We start from the raw sequence: 27,095 nt of genomic DNA on the forward strand, positions 1-27,095 counted from the left end.
ACATGTGTGCATATGCCTGCGTGTGATACCTGGATACGTAGCAGCAGTTGTTTGTTGGCCATCTCCATCCTTTTAAAGTTGGTTTCCACCTCCCTGGTCCTCTGCACATCTTTCTGCATGCGTTTGATATAATCGACAGATGCTCGCAATATAGTACCTTTGTTCCAGCGCACATCGCTATACACACAGTAAAGAACACAGGCATTTTCCACACATAAGTAACTTGCTGTAATGTATTTCATTCATCTGTTTAATTTCTACTGAAGCACAGCAAAGCAGCTCACAGGTCATTGGTTTTGGGGATCATGGTGCCCAGCTCTTTGATACGATCATTGATGTTGAATCTTCTCCTCCTTTCAACTATGACAGAGCAGAGAAGATAAAGATAAAGGGAAATGCAATTATGAAGACAATGATACAGAAGAATGAACACAAAGGGATAGAAGAAATATAGAGCATCAACACAAACAGTGACTGATAGAGACAAAACTACGGCTAAGTGCATATTGGGAATATACAATAAAGGGCAAAAAGGAACAAATGTGTAGGTATATACACACACAGACACACACAGTCCACACAGTCCACATAGTCCACACAGTCACAGGCAGTTACACTTAAGTGCCAGAACAGCAGAAACGGCCAGGTTAACCATCCACCCTTTATGCACTATGTCAGCTAAATCAGTGCAGGGATGTATAAAACAATTTTGCAAGCGACAGATTATGGTGTGTGTGTGTGTGTGTGTATGCGTGCGTGCGTGTATGCGTGCTTGCATAGTGAGAGGGTGAAAAACAGAAAGAAGGAGCTGAGCGAAGCGTATACACATGTAAAGACATACTCAAATTGTGGTTGTCTTTCTTCTGTCTCTCCTTGGCCAGTGCACGGGCTTCTGCATCTTTCCAATAACAAAATGTGATTAACTAAAGGCTGAGACTGTGACAAATTTCACCGGAAACACTTGTTCAACAATTTGTCTGACAACATCACGGCAAATGATTTAGGTCAACCCAATGAAAAATTTTTAGAGAATATCTTAATTGTAGTTACGATAATGTGCAAAACTTCCAACTTTCGCACCTGAAAGTTCACGTTTGATGGTCAGGTTGGCAGGACAAGAGTTACTGGTCATAGCGATGGCTGGCCCCTTCATCCCAGGACCTGTATACACATCCAGATGGCTGCTAGACAGGGGGAGCTGGGGACACATTCAAACACAGACACATGCTTAGAAAACATGCAACACATGAGATATACATGGATCAATAAAAAAAAAAAAAAAAGACAACCACAAATATACAAATGCAAGGATATATCCGTCTTCATGAGTTCACTTGACATGACATAAGAAGACTTAAGTTTGCATGAGTCTAACTCAGGTAAATATGTTGCTTGATTTCTTTCAGTTCCTAGATGTCATACAGCCTGGTGAGTACGTTTATAAAGTTACTGCTCATGTTCAATGAGCTGTAACGAGCAGGTAGCAGGAGATGCAATAACATCACACCTGAAAATGGCCTGCCAAATACACAGCAATGATTGACTATCACACTATCTATCTTATCTCTTTTTATGGCTTGATTCTCTCTCCTGCCTTCTCCAGCTTCTGAACTTGTGGATCAGTCTACTAACTCTTGTACTTTAGACGTTGTGTAACGCGTGTCCTTTAGTTTTGTATGGACTCCTAAAAAGATGTGATTTTCTTTTAATTGTATATTTTACTGAGTGTCATGAACTTTATACATATTGTTGCCAACATTATCGTACTCCCTGAAGCGATGGCAAATGTGACGCTGCTAATGAGGCCTGAAAGATAAAGAACTCAAAGGAAAAGATACCTTATCTGCTAGCTACTGTGCCAGTTGTAAGATCAAAACCATATTCACACATACACAAACACATAAGGACTACTTCATGTTGACTTCTTTTGTGTGAATCATATGCTCTGTTGACATTTTCACCAAAGATACACAGATATGCGATTGGGATTTGGAGCTCTGTTTAGAAAAGCATCACAATAACCCAAACCTCCATTATTGATAAATTACTCCCTGTTATGCTGTTTGTGTGAAAAATTATATTTTAAAAACTCTTATTGATCATAATAACATTAAACTGCAATGGAACAGGAACTGTCCAGTATTGCTGTCCAGTAGTTCAAAAATAAACAAATATCACTTAAAACTGTCAAAATTAGAAATATATCTGTGCATCATGAACTCCTGTATAAAAACATAACATACACAACATAATGCTTCACCCTCTTCTGGTTATTTCATGTTTCACCTTCAATGGTGAAACTGCTCCCTTGTGTCTGGTATTGAGTGGTGCTGCCAGCTTTTACTAAACTTTGAGATTCCAAGAATTCCTTAGAGTTTGCTGTTCTAATCCGCATCAGGATTAACAGGTGAGTTTTACTCACTGCTCTGTCAATTGGGAATAAGGCTCTGAGTATTGTTTCCACTGTGTTTGAACACAAAACACTGCTGCATATCAAACCGTAAAAAGGATCAATATGTGGTGAACATGTTAGCCCTGTTAACATTTGAGCTGTGGTTTGAGTTTCTGCCTCATCAATTGTGTTAGCCCCACGCACACTGATCATCCTCAGGGTTGATCAATCACCTAATCTAATCAGTCTGATGTTATACGCGCCCAGACACACAAACACACACACACACACACACACAGATATACAAACACATGCATGTAGACACACTCAAACTGATTAAACCAATCAACCACAGAGGACACATTATCAGCTGCAGCCGCAGGAGACTGTTCAGCTCCCTCCATCTTTCTCGCTCTCACTCACACACAGACACACATACATACATATACAAACTGCAGAGATGTGAAACAGTGTGTCAGACCACATGGTGTCTGGGCTTGCAGTAATGCAGACCCCAAAGTCATCCCTAACATCAACTAAAAGCCACAGAAGCCCAGTAAAATCATTCACACACAGACATAGAACAGTAAATCTCCACCCATTCCTTCTGCCATGGCTCATCATATAATCAGAGACCCGAGGCTGGGAGTTAGAGCTGCCACTGCATCACCAGTTTAGTCTGTGAATGAATGCCAATTCCTACAAAAACAACTAAAGCTCACTATTACAGTAGCAGTCAAAAAACAAAAACAGCACCTTCTTACCAGCTGAATCTGTTCTCCTTCAATAACTTCCACAATGGCATAAGTCTTACTCATCTCCTTCATCCTCCACTTCTTTTGCTTGGTTGCTTCTCCTTCCTCTTCGCTCTCAGGCACAGGCAGGCTCTCTCAGCCAGCTCCAAGACAATGACCTCAGCAGCACCAATCCTGTCTTTCTTCTACCTCTACTCCTCACCAAATAAGAATGAACTTTCCCCTAACTGGACTTTCAGCCTGTTTTCCCCTTGCAAAAATTGTCCTCATCCTCTTTTCCCTCCTCCCTTATTTTCCTCCCCCCTCCTTCTCCACCTCCCTCTCTCTCTGAATGTCTTGTAAACAAGTTGAACTCTAACTGCTGGCTGTTTAATTGTTAATTTTCTGAGTTTGTTCCCTCAGTCACAAAGTCTCTTCAGTCTCTTCAGTCCCCATGTAAAATGCATTCTTTTAAGTTTCAAACTATGTTCAACATGGTTTAGGGATGGAATGTTTAGGGTTTAAGTGAATTATACGCTTTGCATGTGTGTATATTTGTGTATACAAGTGCATTAAGACACAACTATTTCTTTCAATGGAGTAATGCTAAGAGAGTCTAACAACCAAGAGAGTAAGTTTAAAGAAACAGAAAACAGGGTTAGGGTTATTTAAGCACTGTATATTTATTACACTTGCTGTGGTTTAATAGGACTAACACCATCACTGCCCTTGATAACAAGCACAAAATTTAAAGAAATTGACATTACATTAAAAGTGTGATAAACAGACTATGCATACAAAGCCGTAGCCATGTACACAATCCTATGACGAAAACCCGGTTAGACTGGGCCTGAAATAAGCCCTTAAAGTCAATGAGCATTTCAAAGAACTTCATGTTATGAGAACAAAACATTCTGGGATTCTGGTCTTGTATTTTAACGGCAATGCATCAAAGGTGTACATAGCTGTAAACCTACTAAAGCATGCATGTATGCAATAAATTGCGTTATAATTTGTAATGTACTGTAATCATCAACTAAACTTTACAAAGCATTTGAAGTTTATTTAATAACTTAATTTGCCCATTAGTCTTAGAATTATTATTTTCCTTGAAACATTTTAAAATAAATGATAATAGTTCAGTTACAATCTTTAATTACCTTTTTTATTTAATTTTACAATTTTCACAAATTTTGTGGAAATTGTTCTTGATAAGGTTGATAGCTCTAAAATCAAAATTTATCTCCAATATTTGACTGCACTGGACACATGAGTAGTATACTTGCCTACTGAAATATTTGTATTTTTACATCATCATTATTACACTATCATCTTCAGTGGAAGAGTTTTGCCAAGAATGATGCATATGCCTTATGGATAACACTGACAATAAAATAAAAAAATATGACAGAAAAAGGAGCCAGATGAACGTAAAGTATATCTGTAATATAAAACAGAAACACAAACGTGTTTTGTGGCACTACTTACTGTGTTAGGCATCTGGACGGGGTCAGTGTATGTCTGAATATCATCATATTTGGACTGCATGCTGATGATGTCATCAATGACCTCATCCATCTGAAAAAGCAGGGCAGTGTTACCTACGTATTTATAAAAAGCTTTAATGCATCAATGAACCATTTTAAAACAGAGGCTAGTTTTTATTACAATGTTAAGCAGATACCAAACTGTACACAGTTTTAAATTCAAAAGCATCTGATGATGATACCATGACAGCCTGAACATGAACTTGTCTGTAGGTACAGGCCCTTCAGAAAAAAGAGTACTGCTTGTTCAAGGAGGCCAACTGGTACAACAATTTTCTTTGAGGCACAAAAAGAAATGAGGTTGAGCACTGTACGAGGAGAGTCGGTCAAAGTCTGCCAGGTTCAAAAGGCCTTATATCCTGCAGTTTACCTGTCACTGGTTAAGCTGTAATTACAGTTGCAGGGCCATAATGGAGCATTTAAATTCCAATGATAGCCAGTGTCAGTTATTGCTAGTTAGTCAACACATTCATCCACACGCCTACTGTACGCACAACACATAAACACCAATGCAAATATGAACTTCTCTACTATACCAAAGACCTATTAAATCATTATGATACTTTCATAAAAAGTAGAGATAATGTCACTTTGTAGATAATGTTCAAACCTCATAATTTTATACAGGAGTGTAGTTAAGTCATATTTCCAGGATATTTGTTCAATCTGTTTCTTGTAAAATGTACTTCATACAATAATCAGGATTTTTTTTTATGTTGCAGAGTGACCAGACATGCAGACTACCTCATTCTCATGGCTGGAGCCAATGTTGAGCATAGCCATGGGGCTGTTGGGTGCACTGTTGCCAGACATGAGGTGCTCTGTTCGCATGTGTGGGGACTGGAGAGGTGGGGGTGCAGATGCTGAACCCCCTGTGGGTACCATGCTTGTGGGAGGAGAGGGTGGAATCAGCCCTGATACTGCTTGAACTGTCTAATTACAGAAAGGGAGGCACAGATGGATGATGTTAATGGCTACAGACACAGTACAGACATAGTAGACTACTGTATGTGCTTTGCTGCCAAACAAGACAAAAAACAGGAAAAAAGACCACATATATACAGCTGATCAAATTAGAGAAGACGAGTTTAAACTGATATGTAGTACTGAGTAAAGGAATCCACGCAGGTACCTGTTTGGTGGCGTAAGTGGTCGACAGGTATTCTTTCACCTGTTGCCTGCGAGACTGGCGGATGTGGTAGTCTGTAGGATTCTCCAGGTGGCTTTGCACCTGTATGAAATATGGGCAATAAAAACATCTGATGAATTATTGCTCCATTTTAAAATTTGCACACACAGTCCAACACACAGTTGCTGATGCTGTTAATGATTCCCTTTTTGATGACGGTTTGTTGGAGGCAGTTCAACAGTTTTTATAAGAGTAATTTGATATAGCTAAAAAATGCCATTTGTGAACTACATAGTCTCTCTACTTTATTTTATTATATTGTCTATTTTATTTTCATTCTTATCCCTGAGCACACATTTGAAAACACCTTGAATCTACTACTTAAGTGATTCATAGTTCTTTTAATCCAGGGCCCATATCAGGTATATGGTAACAATATTATTATATCTATATATTATAATAGAAGGGCATCATGGCGGCATAGTAGTTAGCCCAACAGTAAGAAGGTTGTGGGTTCAGTTTCTGGCCTGGGGCCTTTCTGTGCGGAGTTTGCGTGTTCTCCCCGTGTCTGTGTGGCTTTTCCTCCCACTGTCCAAAGACATGTCTAGGTTAACTGGTCACTCTAAATTGACTGTAGGTGTGAATGCGAGCGTGAGTGGTTGTTCATCTCTGTTTGTCTTTGTGTGTTGGCCCTGTGATGGACAGGCGACCTGTCCAGGGTGTACCCCGTCCCTCGCCCCATGTGAGCTGGGATTGGCTCCAGCAGCCCCGCAACCCGGAAACGGAAAAAGTGGTAGAAGATGGATGGATGGATTACATATAATATAATATAAAAAAAAAACTAGGAGATGCAAAAGCCGAAAAAAGAGCTGTTTAGATAGATATTAATTACTGCTTCAATACAGTAGAATACAATAGAACAATCACATCTCTAAATTTAGGATGTCTTATAGGTTTGGTTGCTCATGTGTGACAGGTTATAAAGTCACTAACAATAACCTGATGAGAGGCTGGTCTGACACATAGGATGAACACTTCTTATTATTTATTCTGCTTGATTTTGTTTTGACATTTGTTTTAGTATAACGGTTTTTTTTGCACCACAGATGCTGAACATTATCTCAATATTCTGTGTATGCAAATGTAGTGACAATGACAAACAAAGAGATCTTGAATTTTGACATTTGAATCTCTTGAATATTGACTGTATGCTTGAAAAACCAATACTTTTTATCTGTTCATTAATACATATTAATAATAATAATACACATACATAATACATATTATTAGAATTACATTTTAAATAATAAACTCATGGACTGATACAAATACAAAGAGTATTTATTCCTGTCCCTTAACCCAATGAGGAGGCTGGGGCATGGCAGCATTAAGTCAGTAGTAATGCCCACAGGGGTAAAGCCACGATAATTCCTCTGGTGTGGCTACAAAGAGCAGTGGGCTGGCCTCATTCCTTCACATCAAAGAGTAAAGCTCAGCAGAGAGAAGGACTGCTACACATTACTATACAGGAATGAAAGAGCCCCTGTAACTTCCAAACAGAATATACCAAATGCAGCAGAAAGTTTTCAATAACTGCTTTTTCACCACCATCTTTGTTACACATACAATTTTATTGACACAAATCCTGACACTTAGGATAAATAAACATAATTGGCTGTCAGTTGTCTGGTACTTATAAGGCAAAAGGGGAAAAAGTCCATTCATGAATGTGTAAACAAGGTCTGTCAGCATAGACAGAGCTTATTCCAGAGTCTGTCCATCGGGCTGCTGGACAGACAGCTCATCTTATCTGCACCATGGAAGAGAAAGACAATGACAAGTCTAAACGCTGAGATTTCATAAACATCATTCCACACAAACACCCACACACAGTAAACTGTCAATACATCAAGTTGCCCCACATAGTTTTCCGTGCATACAAACTATAGATTTATAGTCTGGAATACCATAAAGCAACACATCCTGCCACATAATGGTGTATTGCACAAACCCATATACACACAAACAGACGCCATAAAAGATAAGAACAAGCACAGGCATCTATGGAATCGGGTAAAATGTCACTTCAGCTTTATCTGTCCATGCCTGACTGAGACTATCTACATCACTCCTGTCTGTCCTATCACAAAACATGTCAAACCTCTCTTATCTCGCACTCCTCCTCCCTCCTCTGTCCTCCTACCTGCTTGCTGCTCCACTGCATTTTTCTTTCTTTGCCTTTTTCAAATCTGTCCCTGATTTGTCAATGTGTGGTTGTGTTGCTGCACCCTCCCATCCTGATTCCTTCTCAGCAACATGTGAGTGGATTAATGTAAGTGCTGCAGCCGCTTTTGAAACGCCCCCTTGACCAACATCTGTTCTCCCTTCCCTCAAACCTCCTAACTTCATATATTAATGCTTTATCCTTGAGGTGGGCTGTGTTTTGATCTGAAGTGAGCTGAAGGATTTCACTATTACGCTCATTATTTTCTTTTTACAGAAAGAAAATGATGGCGGTTTAGTCTGTTGTAAAAACCTGTGTTCATGGGATAGCAGAGAGGACAACCATTGCCAAGTTTTTTTTTTTTTGTTTTTTTGCAAAAATATCATCTTAACATTGGACACGCTTCACAAAGCACATTAACAGACTATCTTAAAATTACACAGTAATTTTAAGATCTGGGTATGAATTAAAGAACCACTCGGACCACCATAATTGTTAAGTAGTTTATAAAGTAAACATGACAAACTTTGGCTGCTTTGCTTCTCAAAGTTAAGCATCAAACAAACAAGACAAGATTCCAGCCTGGCTCTGTGGGAACAGATCTACTGAGCAATTGATTAGTTGAGAACAAAAACGACGGGATAATCACTAATGAATAAAGCATCTGCTGTATCCGTACTAACCTTAAGAACTTCCACAGGAACCTGCATGCTTTGATAATGCTGTGGGGTGCTAATGGCCGGGGTGGCTGCAGGGGGCCCGGCCATGCGTTGCTGCATATAGGGCTGCAGGATTGCATTCTGTTGCTGCTGCTGCCGCTCACGCTGCTCCTCTTGCTGCAGCTGGTCTCGCATGAGCTGGACACACACAAACAAACACACACACACACACACATCACAGGAACGCCTAATAAAGAACCCTGACCTATAAACTGACTGTGATGTAAGGACCCTACTGGCTTTTGTCTGTCCTTCTGCTTTTTTAAGAGTGGACATGAAAGAGTGGCAGCTTTTAAGCAGATCACCATCAAACCTTTATGTAGAACTTGGAGCCCTCTGAGGGCAACGCTTAGTTTCAATGGGGCTTGCACAAATAAAGCAATCTTTTTAAAAAAAAAAAAAAAAAGAGAGGAAAAAAAAAAAAAAGCGTGAAGATACTCAGATTTCCCTCCTTAAATTGGTTAAGAGCAACCAATTTTAGGGTATTTCGCAACATATTCATGGAGTGTGTAGCAGGAAATTAAAAGACTGGCAGAGGTCTGCGTGGCACTTGCTATGACGAGTGGAATAGTGGTGGGCACACAGGGTTAACATGGGCAAAATGTCTGGTGATATACTGAGAAGTGCTTAGAAATTAACACAAACAACTGAGCCTCCTGCCTCATGCAACTGATGTCCAACCAGTTATTTCATATAAAACACAATGGTGAGTGCTATAACTTGCACCTGCAACAAATCTAAGTGTGGATTGATAAACTGAATGTTGCTGATGCCAAATGCCTATGAATTATATCACCATAGTCCAGAATGGAAAGAAGAGTTGCTTCCACAAATCTTGCCTGTAGAAAATGGGAAAACTGTATTTATTTCTTTACAAGAAGTCAACCTTCTGATGCAGCTTGCAAGATGTTGTTTAAAAGATACCCAGGTACTCGTAGTCAAAAACTCCTTCAATATAAGTTTAATTTAATGTTGTAATGGAAATCAGTATCAAAACTTTTAGTATAAAAAATTGGTCTTATCTGCAATAAAATTATAAATAATAACTTGTGACTCAAATATCTATGAAATTAAATTGGAAGAAAGTATGTACAGTGTATATATTAAAATACAAGAGCCAAATAGCATGGCCAAATTTATCAGTATAAAAATACTGTTGCTGCAAGTAAATGTCCTTCAAATAAAAGACACACACACTGACCAGAATAACTTCCTCTCTGGTATCCACTCAGCCAAATAACACTAAAAACAGACTGTGAGGTCCCCGGCTAATAAAAGGCTAAATGTCCTATATGCCAGATAGTGAAGGGTAGATGTGCTCTACCTGCATCCGCAGCCCAATGCGTGAGGCCATTGCTGGGGGCCGAGGGGGCAGGGGAGGGCGAGCTGACGTCAGTGCACCGCAGTCCAGCCCGAGAGGTAGGGGAAGCTGTTGAGGGAGAGAAAAGGGTGGAAAAAATTAGTCAGGAAGAAAAAAAAAGGAAGGAAAAAAAAAACTGTGAAAGCAGAAGGACTGTGAAAATTAAGAAAATTGCAGATAGTTAAAGCTAACTGATATGAAGAAATCTTCTATATAAGAGTGCTGCAGTTATTCCCAACCTTCACCTCAAGTGTGGATGTAGTGTTAACCTATGCCTTGTTCAGTCTATAGTTTGGTTGCATTAGTGACATGAAGAGGGGAAGGGGAAGTGTGCAATACTGTGATACACTTTTTATGTTTATTAAGCTGTGTCTTTGTGGTTAGTGCTATTTTTTTTTTTTTTTTTTTTTGGATTGGTCACTCTTTGTGTGTCATTGTATGTCTGTCAAAGATGTTCCCTGCCCTCACCCAATACGATTGCCTCCCAACTTATTCAATGATCGAATGTAACAATGCTATTTCAAGGTGTACAATGAAATTATGAATATACACATCAGCTTCGTAAGAGGACACCTTTCCATTCTTTGTCTTTTCCGTGAGAGTCAATACTGATGAATATCTAAATGAAATGACAATGGATGAGGGCAATCTCTGTACTCAGCTGCTTTGGAAGTAACTTCACTGGTGAGCAACTGCTGCTAAATCCACAATAATTTTTTGCCTTGTAAATAGGCAACATTCTGTGTACCAGACATTTTAAAAAAGACTTAGAAGAGAGCGTTTGGAAGTTTTCTGGTGCAATCCTGTCAACTCTGGGACACTGGTGACACTCCACTTACAGGTATGCCTGAGACATTTATCTTGATGTGCCACTGGGCAAGCTGGATTCACCACCTGTCCTGCATTCACATGCACTCAGAGCTCCTTCTCTGTTGAAGGCAGCCATGTCAGCTTGGCTACAGACACAAGTTTTCAGACTGCTTACTCTAAGAACAGCCACAAAAATAGTTTAGCCTGTTTAAAAGAAGTGCCCTGTGATGTGACGGTCTGCCCTGTGCATAAACGTAAGGAGAATATATGTTTTGTCTTAGTACCGATGGCAAAATGTTGTGACACATCAAAATAAGCCAGGCCTCTTAAATGTACATGTTTAGTATTATCTTGAACTTTCCCTGAATTAAATTGTCTTAAAATCTGTGATTACGTAATAGCAGATACAATCTTTTAAAGAACAAGTAAACAAATAAAAGATATTTGTTTATGAAACTGACATTTTTGTGTTTATGTTATCTAGATCTATTCTAGAAATCATAAGTTTGTTTTCATATGTCATTAAATCTATTTCTGAGTCAGGCTAAAAAAGTTACAAATCCTCTAGCTGCCTTTTTCGATAACCAATTCATGGAAAAATTACAGTGACTGTGGGCAATGTGGCCCACTGTAATGTTGTGTCAACAAATGTGACAACAAAATTTAAACAAGCATGATCTTGTAACTCAGATCTTAGAACTTCTGGTTAAAACTCTGGGAAATGGTGCAAGCAGTAACACTCCCTTGCCCCTAGTTCTGTATTTAAAAATTGGAAAAATGAGGAAGCTTTCGTAGATGGTGGTGAGGTCATGTAACAAGTCACATGGCTGTGTGATCTTATGAGCAAACAGACAATGGGGAACACCATCACCCCGATACATCATTGCACCTCGGTCCTTTCCCTCACTTAAAGGCATACACATACACGTATGCAGTCGGTTAGTGGGGAATCCCGCAGATCGTGTGATACTTTCCCTTCTGCAATGACTTGCATGTTCAATGTGTTCATTCCCTGCATGACTAAGCTAATCTGAGCTCAGAAAAGGTGAGACAAGGAAGAAATCCTATTGGGGGCCATGCTTCCACTCTATTCTAACGTGTCTGTGGATTGTGATTTGTTGTGGGATGAGAGAGAGCAGCAGTGACAGAGACATCAGTCAGAATCAGATTCCTCCAGTCTCTCATCAGAAACACTGTCTGTATATGGTCATAAAGCAAGAAAGACACCGAGAGAAAGACAGAGAGAGAGAGAAAAGCTCATTGTGTGTGAGGTACAATAAGAAGGGCAGCTCCTATTGAGAAGGACTGAAGCCGCCTGTTGTGCGAAGTGTACATTTCAGCACCCGAGGGGGCACACACTGCCCGCTTTGTGCCCATTGGATAGCCCACATGAAAAACACACACCCATGCAGAGATACACATTGAAACACACACATTCCAACACAAACGTGCCAGAACCAGTACTCAAAGGAGGGCTGACTCTACACTCGCATCCTCAGCATACAAACAAAAATATTATACTTAAAATTGGCACAGAAATGGAGGCCAAACAGTACTTGTTCTATTGATGCTTGTGAACCAACTTCTGCAGCAGGTACTTACATGTGGAGATTTCCTACTATATCCCTTCTGCAGTAGCAGTCATAACTGTGTCTTTCAATGTGCTTTATACTTAAAAAGACAAACAAACAAGTGTGTGTACACACACTCATGCACAATGGTGGAATGCTGTACAGTGTATTTATAGAGTCTGACAAATGGTGGGATTGCATCTGCAAAGTCAATCGGCAAGGTAGGAATGCCTGACTGAGAAGGACATTTGGCTTTGCATTGAGAGTTCTAAGCATAGATGCTATGCTGTGCAAACTGTTGAGTCCTTTAGGGAAAAATATGTTGACTATATCATTAAAAATAACACTGATTTGACCACCACTAAATACAGTATAGCCAAACCCGGGTTGATGCAATTTCTATAAACTTTTGCATACTGAACCTGACAGTATAAAGGATATGCTAATTTAACTACCCTGAAATACTGACCTTCACCTCAAAAAGGTACATTGAATCAATTTAAAATAAAAATTTGAACCTACTTTCCACTGTGTAACCTTTCAAAATTCAGGTTACAATACCACATTGACACTTTTCAATGTGTGTAGTCTGCCTTTCCGGCACAGGGTTGATCCTCTTTGTTAGTGTAAAGAAGTTCTAAATTAAAACTATAGGATTAAAAAAAGCACTTTAAATATTTATCAACAATGTAACTCAACTCACCTTTTACAATGGCAAGCACATTTTGACTCTCGATTTTATTTATTTATTTATTTATTTTTTTTGGTGGGGGGGCACCAAAAGAAGCAACATTGAGGTTTAATTATAAAGAAAAGAATAAATACATTAAAATGCCCATATGTAAACAAAGGTTATATCCAATCTTACTGCCCCCAACTTTGAAACTGAAACTGCTCAAGGAATGACATCAATGTTTACACACCATGAACTTTGTATAGATGTATAACTGCCAAATAACCCTGAGCTGTTACTAAGACGTGATACATAATATGTATGCAGTATAAGATATATATATAAACCCGCTGACACGATATCACTTCCTAATATCAGATGGTGACACACTGCTACCAGGCAGCATTATCTCCCACATGGGCCTTCCCATTGCCTACCATTCACTGGAGTAAGCAGGCATCTGTGACGCAGTATGAGCACACAGCAACCATTGTGTGTCCAACACTGTGATGTCACAGCGCCTTTCACTTCAAACACTGACAGCCAGTGGGAGGATGCAGAGCGGAGGAAGCCCAGGCCAGAGGTCATCTCTGGATTGTGCCACAGATTAGTCATAAGCATATGTGACAACAATATGCACACAACACACAGGGGTGTGCAAAGACATACTGTGCAAAATGAGTTGAGAGCTCTAGTTTCGGACTATACATAAATACACATCAGACACTTTTATGAACATGAACACACACACAAGTAGATGCACTGAGGGGTAGCGTGAGGCCATGGCATCTGTGCCCCAGGACATGGTGTTAATTTGTGGGGTATGTATTTTTAGAAATGACTCTGCAATGCCGAGGGAGGCCTCTTTGCCAGCCAACAGTTAAACAGTGTGCACTGACACGCAAAGACACAAAACCCTCTAACTAAAATGCATGTGTCCATTTATACCTGAAACTACATGATATAATGGAAAGACAACTTCTGCCATCTTTTTAAAAGGAATCTGTACTTCTGTTTCAAGATTAAAGCATTTTTGTACAGATTAGTGAGGTGTGAAGTGTGTTAGCCTGGCACGCAAATATATTCTGTGATGGGTAATGCATTTTTAAGCAATTTCAAAAGCATTTCAAACTTTTAACGCCTAATACCGCTCTCTCTGAATTCAAAGGGTTCCAAATGTTGTGACACCAGCCTTTCCATCACTGTAGAGAAATATGGGCACTTGCACAAACACACACCCTTTCCGCATTAAGCTATCAGTCTGTCTCCTCTAATGACTAAAATAACCCCCCCTGCTCTCTGTTCTCCTTTTCAGGAACACCCTGTTCCCCTGAGGCAGTGGGTTTGGTTTTTTTGTTTTCTTGTTGTTGTTGTTTATATGCATGTTACACATACATACATACGTAAGTGTACACAAGTGTACGCATCTGTGTTTATGGTGAGGTGGTGGGTGGGAGGGGGCTATGCATATAAAGATCAAGTTGGCATGTGAATTAGTTCTATATAGCACCTGACACTTTAAGAGCATGTACAGAGAGCTACAGTATCAATATTCCTAAAGCACGGCCAGCCCAACCACTCAGTGGGTAAGGTTGGCAGGATTATATGTCACGGCTGGCATGGCAAGTATGGGGTCCTTTGCCCTTCCTCTTTGCTCCCTCATGCACACACACACACACACACAAACAGCTGTATCCCTTAGCGACAGAACACGGCAAACTCTTCTGCATGGACGTGCAGGCAGACAGACTGGCAGCGTAACAGATAAGTCAGATCATGTTCAAACACTCAGGATGGTATTCTGTTGGGTCTATTTATTTGGGTCTTTAGATAGAAATACCTTTCTGTTACTGCATCACATCTGCATTAATTACAACAGATGCTCTACATTTAGTTACTGTATATTGGGGCTGTGTACGGACACCAGATGGGATGAGGTCATTTTAAGGACCTAGAAATAATTTTCTATTTTTGTGCGAGTCAGGATTGGCTGTTGTGCAGGGTGCTCTGAACGAGTGGATTCAACAACATATACAAACAAGCACAAAAATGCACACAGCCATACTAGGACATGCACAATTACCTGTTTGGGAGGAAAAGAGTTCACAAAGAGTAATATGTTCTGCTTGCACTGCTGCCTACATTGTCTTGATGCTGGCAAAAATGGATGGCAAGTCTGTTTGGGGAGGCCATGGAGCAAAGAGCGATGAAGAAAGGCAATGAGGGGACAGAAGGAAAAAAAACCCAAAGACAAACAGATGAAAAACAAAGACAAAAAGATATGTTATAAATATTAAAACAGTAAAAAATATTACATAGGATGAAAAGCTGTAACATGATGTATATGACTGTGGTAGAGCAACAGAGGAGCAGTGGCGTGTTTAAGAGGAGGAAACAGCAGGTGCGCAACACTGAACAAATTAGAAGAGAGAAGAATTTCCATGGCGGAAGTAAAGGAAGCAACAGACCATGGTTAAGTGCACTGCTTTAGCTGAAGTTGTAGTAGTTTATCTCTAGCATTCAATGAGACACCTTTGAGCTGGTTGTTCAGCTGTTTTCACATACAATATACTGCTAAGGCTCTTTTGAAGCTGATTCTTAGCCAATACTGTCAAGTTGGACACTTTCATATTTTATATGAGGTGTTTTAATTACTGAGCAGAAGTTCAAACATGCAGAAGGGTTACTCCAACACATAGGCCATTTTAGATGTGCAGACAAATAGACTATTCACAATGCTGCATCCTCTTCCCTTGTTAAACATTTAATCATGGTTGAAATTAAGGTTTGGATGCATGCAAACCTTTACAAAACATTCATTTTTGTTACATTTGAATCTCTCATAGCATCTCTACAAATCTTTTGACCATCACTGAGCATTTCTGCTCAGTTACCAACTTTGCGAAGGTCATTGGAATGAATCACTGCAACTCATCAATGCAATGTGTGAATCACAATGCCTGCCAACCTCTAACCACAGTCTATATATAGCTGACCAGGAGGTAGTCTGTCCCCAAAGACCTGTTTTCCTCAGGTTCAAGCTTTACTGATCATAGAGAAGATTGTGAGGTAAAACTACTACCCTGAAGAAAGGATAACAGGTTATCAGCACAACCCACACTTTCAACTTTATCTAATCACAGTACAACGCTAGGACACACAGGAAAGACAATAGTTCCACATAATCAATAACAACCACAATGGATCACTTCCCCTTTCCTTCCATCAGTTTTCACAACTCCTAGTTTTGAAGTGAAGCAACTTCCTCTGAAGCCAACCCAGGGGACGAACAAAAGCTGTTTTTCCATAGCACAGCCTCCAGGACTGACGTAGCATTTGGGCATAAATATTTGCTTGTTTGGATATTGCCAGCCATTTAAAAGTTTATTATCCGTGAAGAGTAAAAGCAAAAACTCCAAAAGTAAGTGTTGAATGTGAAATGAATAATAATGAAATGAGTGGGCTATTCTCTGTCTAACAAAACTGGCTACCAAACACATACAAGTATTACATACATCCACAGAACACATGTGCATACAAATATTCATGATCAAATCTTAAAATACATCTTTCCCACCTGAATATACGACATAGCAGGACTCACTCTGACCACAATTTACCAATTCTGCTTCTTATTCTTTTTGGCATACAAACAAACTGTTGTAATTTATACAGCAACTTTCATTGTCTTCACCTCAGAGTGCCACACAATCAGTACCAGCTCTATGCCTCTGCTTCATTGCACATAATCAATCATGAGTTGCTAAATGGTGCAGTAATGACTCTAGATCCAATTTCTGTTTTTGAAAGGTCAAATGATAAAACGATGTATTAATCACTTTATTGCTGACAGAAACTTAACCCACACCCTACTACTGCATCTATTCACTACATGACACTAAAAACACTTCCACAACACACGCTCAGACAATCTCAGCTTAATTTCTGGTTAAACAGAAAATCGGCTCAGGCTTAAAAGTGTCCTGGCCATGGCAGTGATAAACAATCTTACAGATGTACATATAGGACAGATGCAATATGCATGTACTTAGTATTTATGAACTTTTCCTTACCTGCAACTCTCCAACTATCCTAAAGACAACATAGTGTATCCAAGAAATATATGCTCCTCCACGTGTTAATACACACTGTCTGACAGAGACAGGCCAAATACTTCATACATATACCGGTTGACTGGTTGTGCAGCCACTCCTCCCTCCACCAGCTGAGTTACAGTAAGCAGAGTGACATTCACTGTTAGTCACCACCTTCCTGTCCCCCTCAAACTACCAGCTCAGCTTCCTATTCCTTCTCCTCCTCCTCCTCCTCTTCCCTTAAATTAGCCTGAATTCTGTAGTCTGGAGCAACAACAAGGAGAGCCCTGTGTCCTGCAAACTCCCCTCTCACTCTTTTCCTCTCAAATGGGGAACTCCTCCTTCAGTTCAGTCCCCTCCTCAAAATCATGAACAGCATTTGCATACAGAACCAGTGACAAATGTAACAGACATAAACCGTTCAGGTTATTCCTTGCTTTTTCTACTTGGTCACACTTGATTTTCTGTGCTTCTGTGTGAAGAGTAAATCAGCATACACTTCCATATTTTCCTGACAGGTGTGTGCAAATGGGCACTCAAATCTGAAAACTCATTGATAAAATTAAACAAACCTGCAGGCACAATCCTGAAGGCTGGAAGTACTCACCAAATTCATTGTCATTGATAATCTATGCTTTATCAGAATTCATTGTTATCACTATTGTGAGTTATTGTTTACTGAAGGTCTTGGTCACTGCAGTGATATGAGTCAAATTTAAGGCACATTGGAAATATACAAAAATAAATAAGTGAATAAATAAGTAACACTGAAAAATGTCAACATGTGAACCAGCCAGAGTCAAAGCATTTATCACATGACTGATGAAAATGGATGCAAATTGAAGTCACTAATGTGTCAGGTGATTAAGCAACAAACTATTTCTGTCAAATAAAAAAAAATATTTAATAATAATTATAATAATACTAATAGATGTGAAACACTCCAATGTAGAGTAAGAGCATCTTCTCCCATGTAGCAATGACCTGTGATAGGTTCAGACTAAAGCAGAACTTCCCATGATAAAAATAGCTGTAAAATTTGTTTAGCAGAAACAGTAGTCACGTTATGAATCACTCGCCTCTCTTTGCAAGTGTGTTGTTGTGTTTATGTGTGTACATGCAAAAAAGAACAACGGCAGTGAAGATAAGGAGTAAGACCCTAGGACCTTTAAAAGAGCCTCCTAGTGGTCAAATCGTGTATAACAGCAAAATGCCCTCACTTTTGGAAAATGTCAGTGTTTGGTTTCTACATGTTCTAAACAAAGGTAATTGTTTTCTAGTGTCAATATGATAGAAGTTTAACCCATAACAACCCATACCTGTTTCCCCTCAAAGGAAAATTGTAGGGAATACACCACAGGTCAAGTGGACCACATAGAAGACTTTTCTGATGTTTTTTTATACTACCCCTTAATGTCAAAGATCTGTGATGTGACACAGTTTTTACTGCTTCATAACACAGTTTTTTTATTTCATACCCCTGGGCAAGGGGGTATGAAGTTGGAAGACCCCAAACCCCCTATGACCCCATGTACTTCACTGAAGATGTGTCCAAGTGCATCGAAAGATGTAAGAACTATAATAATTACTTCAAGAAATATGATCAAAATTACTACTGTGTATGCAGGACACACTATTAAAGCATTAGAATGATTAAATTGGTTTAACTTACCTTTAGCATGAAAATCCGGGCTTTTTGAAATTAGTTGCTTTTGTCTCTTTTGCTGACATGTCACACCAGCCTTTTGAAAAGGTTCCAACCTGTCAGTCACACAACTGTCACATGACCACTGCAACAGGATGCTCTGTATACGTCACTTAGGTACTTAATGAATTGAGATCAAGCACAAAGATGTGTAAATTCTAGGGCTTTTCAAAGTGTGGGTTCTTTTGGGTTAAGAAGAAAAGTACATAAGCAATTAGCAATGCTTATTGTCTGTCATACCTCTTCAGAAGGTGTCAGCTTCTGCTGTTTCTGGGCCCAAAAACATTACATATATCACTGTTAAACTTCTAAGCCCAACTCATAGAACAAGAGTATATCAGAGGCCAGCTTTGAAATCAATCAAGAAATCAATCTGTTTCTGCGTCAGGTTGTCACATACACATACAATATTTCAATACGTGTTAATAGAACTAACTCAGGCCTTGTCCTACCGTCCCTGTGACAAAACTATTAAAGGTCCTCCAGCCATACTGTCCTACATGTCCTAAATCCTCTATCTGTGAATGCAGAACCACAAAAATTTGTATCAAAGTGTCACTCAGCCAGTTGTGCCTATCACAACAGACGAGAAAACAGGCCAGCGTGGTTCAGCAGTACCCAACTGACAAGCATCCCTTGTTTGTACACAGAGCATTGACCAGAGGGCCTGCTCCAGTTCTCATAGAGCTCGCAGTGTATTTACTGGGTTATTTTGGTCCAGGGGCAGGACCCCTCCAGGTCCTCAGCTTATTGGCTGGGAAGGCTGCGTTCCTGTCATGTCTGGCCAATCATGAGGCGTATTTGTAGGAAGGGTGATCACTGACCATGGCAGGCTTGTACTCTTTTGAAAATGGCCTATGGCGGAGGCTGGACCAAAACACACACACATGCGCACACACACACTAGCCAAGACCCTCTCTACTTGTCCAATGGTAAAGTTTTCCATCATTTACTCTATCCACTACCAAGGTTGCAAGAAATAAATAGACCATAAAGTATCAAACAACTTTGCTGATATGTGAGTGAAGGCAGACCTAGGTATGCTAACTTTAGGCTATCTCTCTCTTAGTAGGACAAACAGCCCTGTCACTATCCCAAACCAGTAATCGTTAGGTTCCGGTGGTTAGATGAATCATCTGCCATTCAACCCTTCAACCATAGATTTGCACATAGTATGGGTAATGATTTTCTAACATTCGCCCTGTATGATATGCAATAGACCATATGAAGCTATATAATACTGAGTGAAATAATCAAACATAAATTGCCAGTTTTATAGAAAAAAAAAATCATAGACATGCTGTCATTGTATACACATTCCTCTACATCTGCATTGAATATTTGTTGCTTAGGTATCTTTTCATATTAAAAAAAAAAAAAAAGTTCAACAACCACTGTTTTAGTTAGACAGCCACTTTTCTATGACTGGTTTTGTACCAAAACAAAACTAATTGTTGAAAAACACTTTGTATTGTTTAACTTTAATTCATAACTCTGCACAAATAAATGCAGATAGATGATTTGCAATAAGAAAAGGATCTACATGTAAGACAGAGGCTTCTCGGACTGGAAGTCTACATCACAATGACCTTAGCCGTCAGATGTGTGAGCATCCTTTTTTGACTTGGAGCATATAATTTAACTTTAATAAATACTACTGAGTAAACAATAGTGGGGCTCTCGGAGTTTTTCCTCGTGTGTTAGTGAGTGTTACACAGAAATCAACAAACCAGTCATGCAGCATTTCTTTTTACACGGTTGACAGTCACTGTGTACAGAGAGATGGAATGGAAGGCATTTGGGAGATGAGTTGGATGATAAGACACACATGCATGCACGCACACACACACACAAACGCACACAATTTGAGATGCAGACAAAATATAGGGTGAGCTATAGGGTGACCAGACGTCCTTGATTTGGGCGGCCTGTTCCTGGTAAAAGCTGTCCACTCTTTGAATGTGGGAGATAAAAAATATACATATAGTTGCGACTCAAACTCCAGTTATTACGGTAGCCCATTAAACTAACGTGCTGCTTTTACTACCAGAGAGCATGTGCGGCACCCAGATACAGGACACACAGCAGAACTGTTTACTCTTCATAGAGTTGAGGTTAACTCATTCTCTTTATCACTTTCTCCCACTTCTTCAACCTTCATACTCAAAGCAAACTACCGTGGAGAATGAAGAGACTGGCTGTCATTGACCTCTTCAGACCACTTCAGAAAAGAGTGAGGGGTGGAATGAGGGAGAGAGAGAGAGTGCAGACGAGGTAAGAAAGAAAGGACAGGACATGACAATGTCATTGCTATCACAATGTTTAGTTTTGCTGAGTGTGACCAAAGTAGTCATGCCATTTAATAAACAACATATTTGTAAGTTGAGTTTGGCTGATTTGCAAAACTTTTTATTCGTCTTCACCTTTGAAGAATATCTTTGACAAGGGTCATAAAGAGTTTTTACTCCAGTGAGACACTAAATTGTAGTCTGGTTTTGCCTATTGGTCATGTTGTTGTACAAATAATGAAACTGTTGCGGTTTAATGTGGAGTAGAAACCCAAAAGTTGGATTCTTCCATGCATCCATCCATCTTCTACCGCTTTTCCGTTTCTGGGTCACGGGTGGGTGCTGGGCAAGGGTGGGGTCACTCTGGACAGATCACCTTTCCATCACAGGGCCAACACACAAGAGACAGACAGAGACCAACAACCACTCACGCTCAGACCTACAGACAATTTAGAATCACCAGTTTATCTAGACATGCATGTCTTTGCATGGTGGGAGGAAAAAACCAGAGTACTCGGAGGAAACCCACGCAGGCAGGGGGAGAACATACTAACTCCACACAGAAAGGCCCTAGGCTGAGTCCGCTATCTTCTTATTGTAGGACGACAGCGCTAACCACTATGCCATGCAGCCCAAGTTTGATTCGCTGGCCATTCGCTGCAGACTACGACTTACCAGCCACTCTGTGTGAATCAGTGGAGGTTAATTGAGAACGTGCTCATGCTCCTCACTCCTTTGGAAGAGTTTACAAAGGAGATAAGTTCCTCGACTGCAGCAGCCTCAGACATCATTCCATCAATCACTGTGCTGAAACGGCTTTTGGAAAGAACAGCTGATACAGACCATGGAGGGGGCTCATCAAAATCAACCTTGTTGGAGGCAGTTCAGAGATGGTTTAGTGAGATCGAAAAGGAGCACCTTTACAAGTTGGCCACAGTTCTTGACCCAAGGTTAGTTGGTAATGACGGGCCTATTTATGTATGTACTATATGTAGCCAATGTATGTATTTTAAACAAACAACTCATAAAGCAATTATTTCTTGAATCTTTCTATTGTGCAAAAGGTATAAAAACTGCTACTTCTCTAAAGAACTGAAAGATCAAGTGATACAGGAGCTTCAGACTGCACTGCAGAGGGAACCTCCTGAAGAATACATGGCCTCTGAACCTGACCCAGAGGAAACTTCTGCTGCCAAAAAGCCATGCAGCATACTGTTTTCACTTCATGGTGAAATCCTGAAGGAAAATACTGAGGTGGAACAACATCTGGTCAGCCCCTTGTCTGTACAGGTACAAAGCTACCTGTTAGAAGTGCCTATTGGCAGAGATGAGAATGCTGTGGCCTACTGGAGGATAAACAAAGACCGTTTCCCTGCTCAAGCTCAGCTTGCCCGTGCTAACCTCTGTGTGCCATGCACAAGTGTTGATAGTGAACGCTTATTTAGCTTTGCTGGACATGTGGTAGATGAGAGAAGAAACAGATTATCTGGTGACAAGGTAGAAATGTTTCTGTTTTAAAAAAAAAACTTGTCATTAATGCACAAGTAATTGCAAAAGTCAAGTGTGTGTTCACTGAAATATAATAACCATATTCTTTTTTATAAAATTTTCCCCTATATTTATTTTTATTTATTGTTAGTTGTATATTCTTTTACTGCAAGTGTTGCACCTGTTTTCATTAAAGAAATACCCTACAAATACAAATCTGCCACATATGACAGAATGGCTGCCATTAAGTATGACAAAAAAATATGTTTTTGTTTTTTGTTACTGAATGTAAAAAGAAGAAAGGGGTTGTTCCATAACACTTACATTTTCAGATCTAAATATGAAAGTGTTTCATAGCAATATATCCAAATATATGAGTGAAAGTTTTTGTGCCAGATATCGGATGTGAAAAGAAGAAAATGTTTGTGTTTGTGTGAACTTCACATTTCAGGAATTAATATGTGAAGTAAGATTTGTACAAAGAATAATATGCCTGTGTTTTCAACCTTTGAGGTATTGAAAGTTTATTTTTGAAAATCTGGCAGAATGTTCTATTAACGAAGAAGATAAAAAGAAAATAGTCTTTCTGTGTGCTGTAAAGCAGTTTGAAAAATGAAATCCGTATCGGCAGGTCACACTCCATGAAGAATCGGAAAATCGGTATCGGCCCAGAAAATGGCAGTCGGTGCATCTCTAATACCTAACACATCAGAAAATATGACGCAAAGCTATTAAGAATATGATAATCAAGGAATAAGTCACTGTATGTGATTGCAAGATGAAAGCCAAGCATCATCATGATAAATGAAAGAAATATGTACTTCTGAGAAGTGGGACTTTAGATGCAGCCATATGTGAGCTCAGAGATGAATATCAATACTTGGGCTCTGGCTATGCTGCGGAACATGAGAGACTTACATCTTCTCTAATGAGTGGGAAACGTGAGATCCAATATAATTAAATGTGACACAGTTATGTCATGAGTCGTCAGTGGATATTTCAACATCATCATTGGGGCTGATGTCTTGAAATCAGACTGGAACTGATCAGACAGCAAGCCCCAAGTCCCCATCCTCAAATGGCACCCCATAACATTTAATGTAGTTTCTGGGAACATTTAATCTCTATAGTTCTAAAAAAGTATAGCTCAGATGACGTATCAGTGAAAATATTAAAGTATAACTCTGACATTTGTGGATCTCTGAGAGAGATGCACACCTAGAGATGACCCCTGCAGGTCATATGAGCGAGTCGCCCAAACATAAACAACAGGGCAGCTGGAGCGTGCATTTCACAGATGCAGCTGAGACACCATTCTTACTGACTCTGTATCAGACCATCACTACTGTCTGTCAAAAGAGGATATGAAACCGTGGAATGAAGATAAGATGAGGAAGTGGAGTCACACATTCAGCACATGCCCTGAAACGTCCCGCCCACGCTCACCTCTGATAGATCATGGGTCATGTTGTCACACAGCACATGTCAAGCTGTCATTCCTGTGGATTTCTTGAAAAACTCCAAATAACAAATTTATCTTATGGTTTGGTTGTTTTTAAGGGAAACCCAGTAAACAACAGACAGTTCCTCGTGCATATGAACCTAATACAGTCACGAAAAAGCAAGAAAACTATCCAGGCCATGGGAGAGCTGTCCATATGGCAGACGAATGCAACTGTGTTTACACACTCCTGTTGCTCTTACGCTAAAGTACATCCATTGAGCCTTTACCAGTGTGTGTGCCTGTCTGTACAGCTGCTTCTGTTTACCTGAAGAAAATTAACCCGATGGCCAACACTTACAAGCGGACATGAGTCCAATGAGCCTGAAAATATAAATCACACAACACTTTTCCATATACACAACACACAGGAGGCACGGGTTGTGTTAATTTTTGCAAAAAGAAGGAAAAACAAACAAAACAAACAGGGACAACAGGTCCTCCATGAATTTGGTAATTGGGGTCTTAATTATAACACTCAGTCAAGGTGATAATCACTACTATATGTTTGACGGCATGAAACTTGACTCTTTTCCTTTAATGGCTATGTGAGCAGGTTGCAGCTGCGCAATTGGAGAGAGTGCAATCACTCTGTCTGACATAAATGCTGCTCCAAATTCTGAGCAGTGACCTCTGACCTTACTGCCAGTGACCTCACAGCTCAGTGTGTTTACTGAACCCTAACCTTTAATACTGTGTGCACGTTTGGGTCTAAATAAGTAAACCTACACAGCTGGTTAAAATACACAAATTCACAGTTGCCGATAAATATTACTTTGACACTGTGTAATGTTACAGCTAACAGATACTTTATTTATGATCTCTCATTATGATGTTGTAATACCAGCAAACACAGGGACAAACCAAACAAAAGACAATAAAACCAAGTTTTTCTGTCTTTAGGGGACAATGATAATTCAGGTGTAATTGTCACATTATAAGTTTGCCGCAACACTCAAAAATAATTCATAGCAAAGTGTAAACACCCTTAATGTGTTTGGTCTCTGTGTGTTTATGGTAATGCACGCATTAATCAATCCAAGTTCAAACACAACAGGCAAATGCAACAAATTTCTAAAAATTATTTCTACCTACTACTAGTAAGTCAAATGCTTCGTTATTGGTGACTGTTTCAATACTACACTGGTTGTCTTGTGGCTTCCCATGGCCATAGTTCCTCAAAATCCACCACCTATTATGTTTGTCATGATTAATCATAAAATTAGGTTAATAAAATAGACAACGTCTTAATTTTCTATTTCTGGTTATTCACATTTTAAGCAGACAATATGTTTCATAATAACATGTTCGCTCTATTTACAAAATCTGATGGGAAATTTCTTTGAAATTACACTAAGAATGAAAGTAAACAAGTCATCAACATAAGAGGAAGCCTGGAAATAAAAAAAGATGTAGGTACTTGTCGGTTACAAATGAGTGGACCTACTATGACAATACTGGTCTGAACTTTGAAGCTGATTGTTTTTTCTGGAGAGGGAAACAGGTGATCGCAGAGAGCAGGCAGGGAGGGCAATAGTCAAGAAACAGGATTTAATGTCAGTTACCAGTATGCTGGTGTGATGTAAGGTGGCACACAAACGCTGAGGAGACCTGTAGGTTAACCTGGAGCCTTACAAAATAGTCATCATTAAGTGGATAAAGTTAAGACCACTGTCAAAGGGCCCACATACATGGCACATCATTACTATTATACTAATGCGGCTTTTCTGGACAACAAACATGCAAGATCACTAATGACAAACACATGCTATGTAAATTAAGCACAAAGAGGAAAAGGGGGCCAAAAGGGGAATAAATGATCACTGTGTCTTCATTCTTTTTCCTTTGGCACCAACACAGGACCTTCAAGGAATAAGCAGCAGCTTGTTCCATCTGTACAGTATACAGTCACAGCTTATACATAGCACCAAAGCCTCGGGGCTGAGGTGTTGTTACTGATACCAGCCCGGCTACTGAGTATATATGGCATTAGGGGAAGCTCTAAGCAGAGACTTGCAGATGACAGTGAAAGTGTGAAAGTGGTGCATTAAGTTTTTCATGTCCTAATGTTGTATCAGTGTCTCTGTGAAAGAGGCAAAGGGCAGAGTTCATGAGCTATTTATTTCATACTGTTATGTCCTAGAGATCTATCTACTGAAATATATAAGGAAGTACTCTATAGCTGAATTTAACATTTTTCTTTCAGTAATATTATGATCTGAATGTGCTGTTGTACACGTAGGAATAATTTTTCTCCTCTCTGATTCACAATAACGTAGTCACAAGCTGGAGACAAAACATAAATGGGTGTCAGTGGCGTAACTGTGATTTGAGATGCTTGCAGGGTAGATGTAAAATGTCAGGTTAAACATGGCTGTAAGCATGCAAAGTAGGCTAACTCGTCTTTGTCCCGCTGACAGGCAGAAATATGAATTCCTCTATTTTGAACTGATTTAACAACATTTAAGTGAAAACTACAGGGCGGTGCAATCTTTAATTCATTAGGACCTAATAATCACTTGGCTGTAATTACTTTTTTCATGAATAAATTAATAAACTTCGTGTTTAAAAGTGGAAAAGATGCAGTTGAAATCGCTGGTGGCTGAGTTTCCTGAGGTGCTGGAAACATTTGAGTGGCCGTGGTGAAATCTCACTTACCCGCTCTGAAGGTCAGAAAGTACGAAGTGAAGAGTCGGGTTCAAGAAAAGTGCTCGTCCGCTTCTCTCTCTGAATGCGCTGATGAAACCGTCACTGCCAGAGAAACGCGTTCGTGTTCAGGGAAAAACAAGACGGTTTTAGGCGTTTTCAAGTTTCTCCGTATCTCCGCTCACTGCGGCAGCGTGTGTCACCGCTGGAGTCT

General features: G+C 39.7%; 1 protein-coding gene across 2 annotated transcripts in view; it reads right to left on the minus strand.

The window, feature by feature from the left end:
- The window catches only part of tfeb (transcription factor EB), a 30,209-nt gene extending 3,114 nt beyond the window's left edge, over window positions 1-27,095 (minus strand). The window contains exons 1-10 of one of the 2 annotated variants that reach the window (XM_029502482.1): window positions 26,894-27,095; window positions 10,070-10,174; window positions 8,710-8,883; window positions 5,806-5,904; window positions 5,418-5,606; window positions 4,615-4,704; window positions 1,081-1,198; window positions 842-892; window positions 285-360; window positions 30-177 (exon numbers count right to left, since the gene is read on the minus strand). In XM_029502482.1, coding sequence (XP_029358342.1) covers window positions 30-177; window positions 285-360; window positions 842-892; window positions 1,081-1,198; window positions 4,615-4,704; window positions 5,418-5,606; window positions 5,806-5,904; window positions 8,710-8,883; window positions 10,070-10,099 — 975 coding nt within the window. In that variant the 5' untranslated portion in view covers window positions 10,100-10,174; window positions 26,894-27,095. Of the gene's footprint in view, window positions 1-29; window positions 178-284; window positions 361-841; window positions 899-1,080; window positions 1,199-4,614; window positions 4,705-5,417; window positions 5,607-5,805; window positions 5,905-8,709; window positions 8,884-10,069; window positions 10,175-26,893 lie in introns of both variants that reach the window. The other variant, XM_029502481.1, reaches the window with a different exon arrangement.

This window comes from Echeneis naucrates, chromosome 5, assembly GCF_900963305.1.
Source record: "Echeneis naucrates chromosome 5, fEcheNa1.1, whole genome shotgun sequence".
NCBI classification, from domain to species: domain Eukaryota; kingdom Metazoa; phylum Chordata; class Actinopteri; order Carangiformes; family Echeneidae; genus Echeneis; species Echeneis naucrates.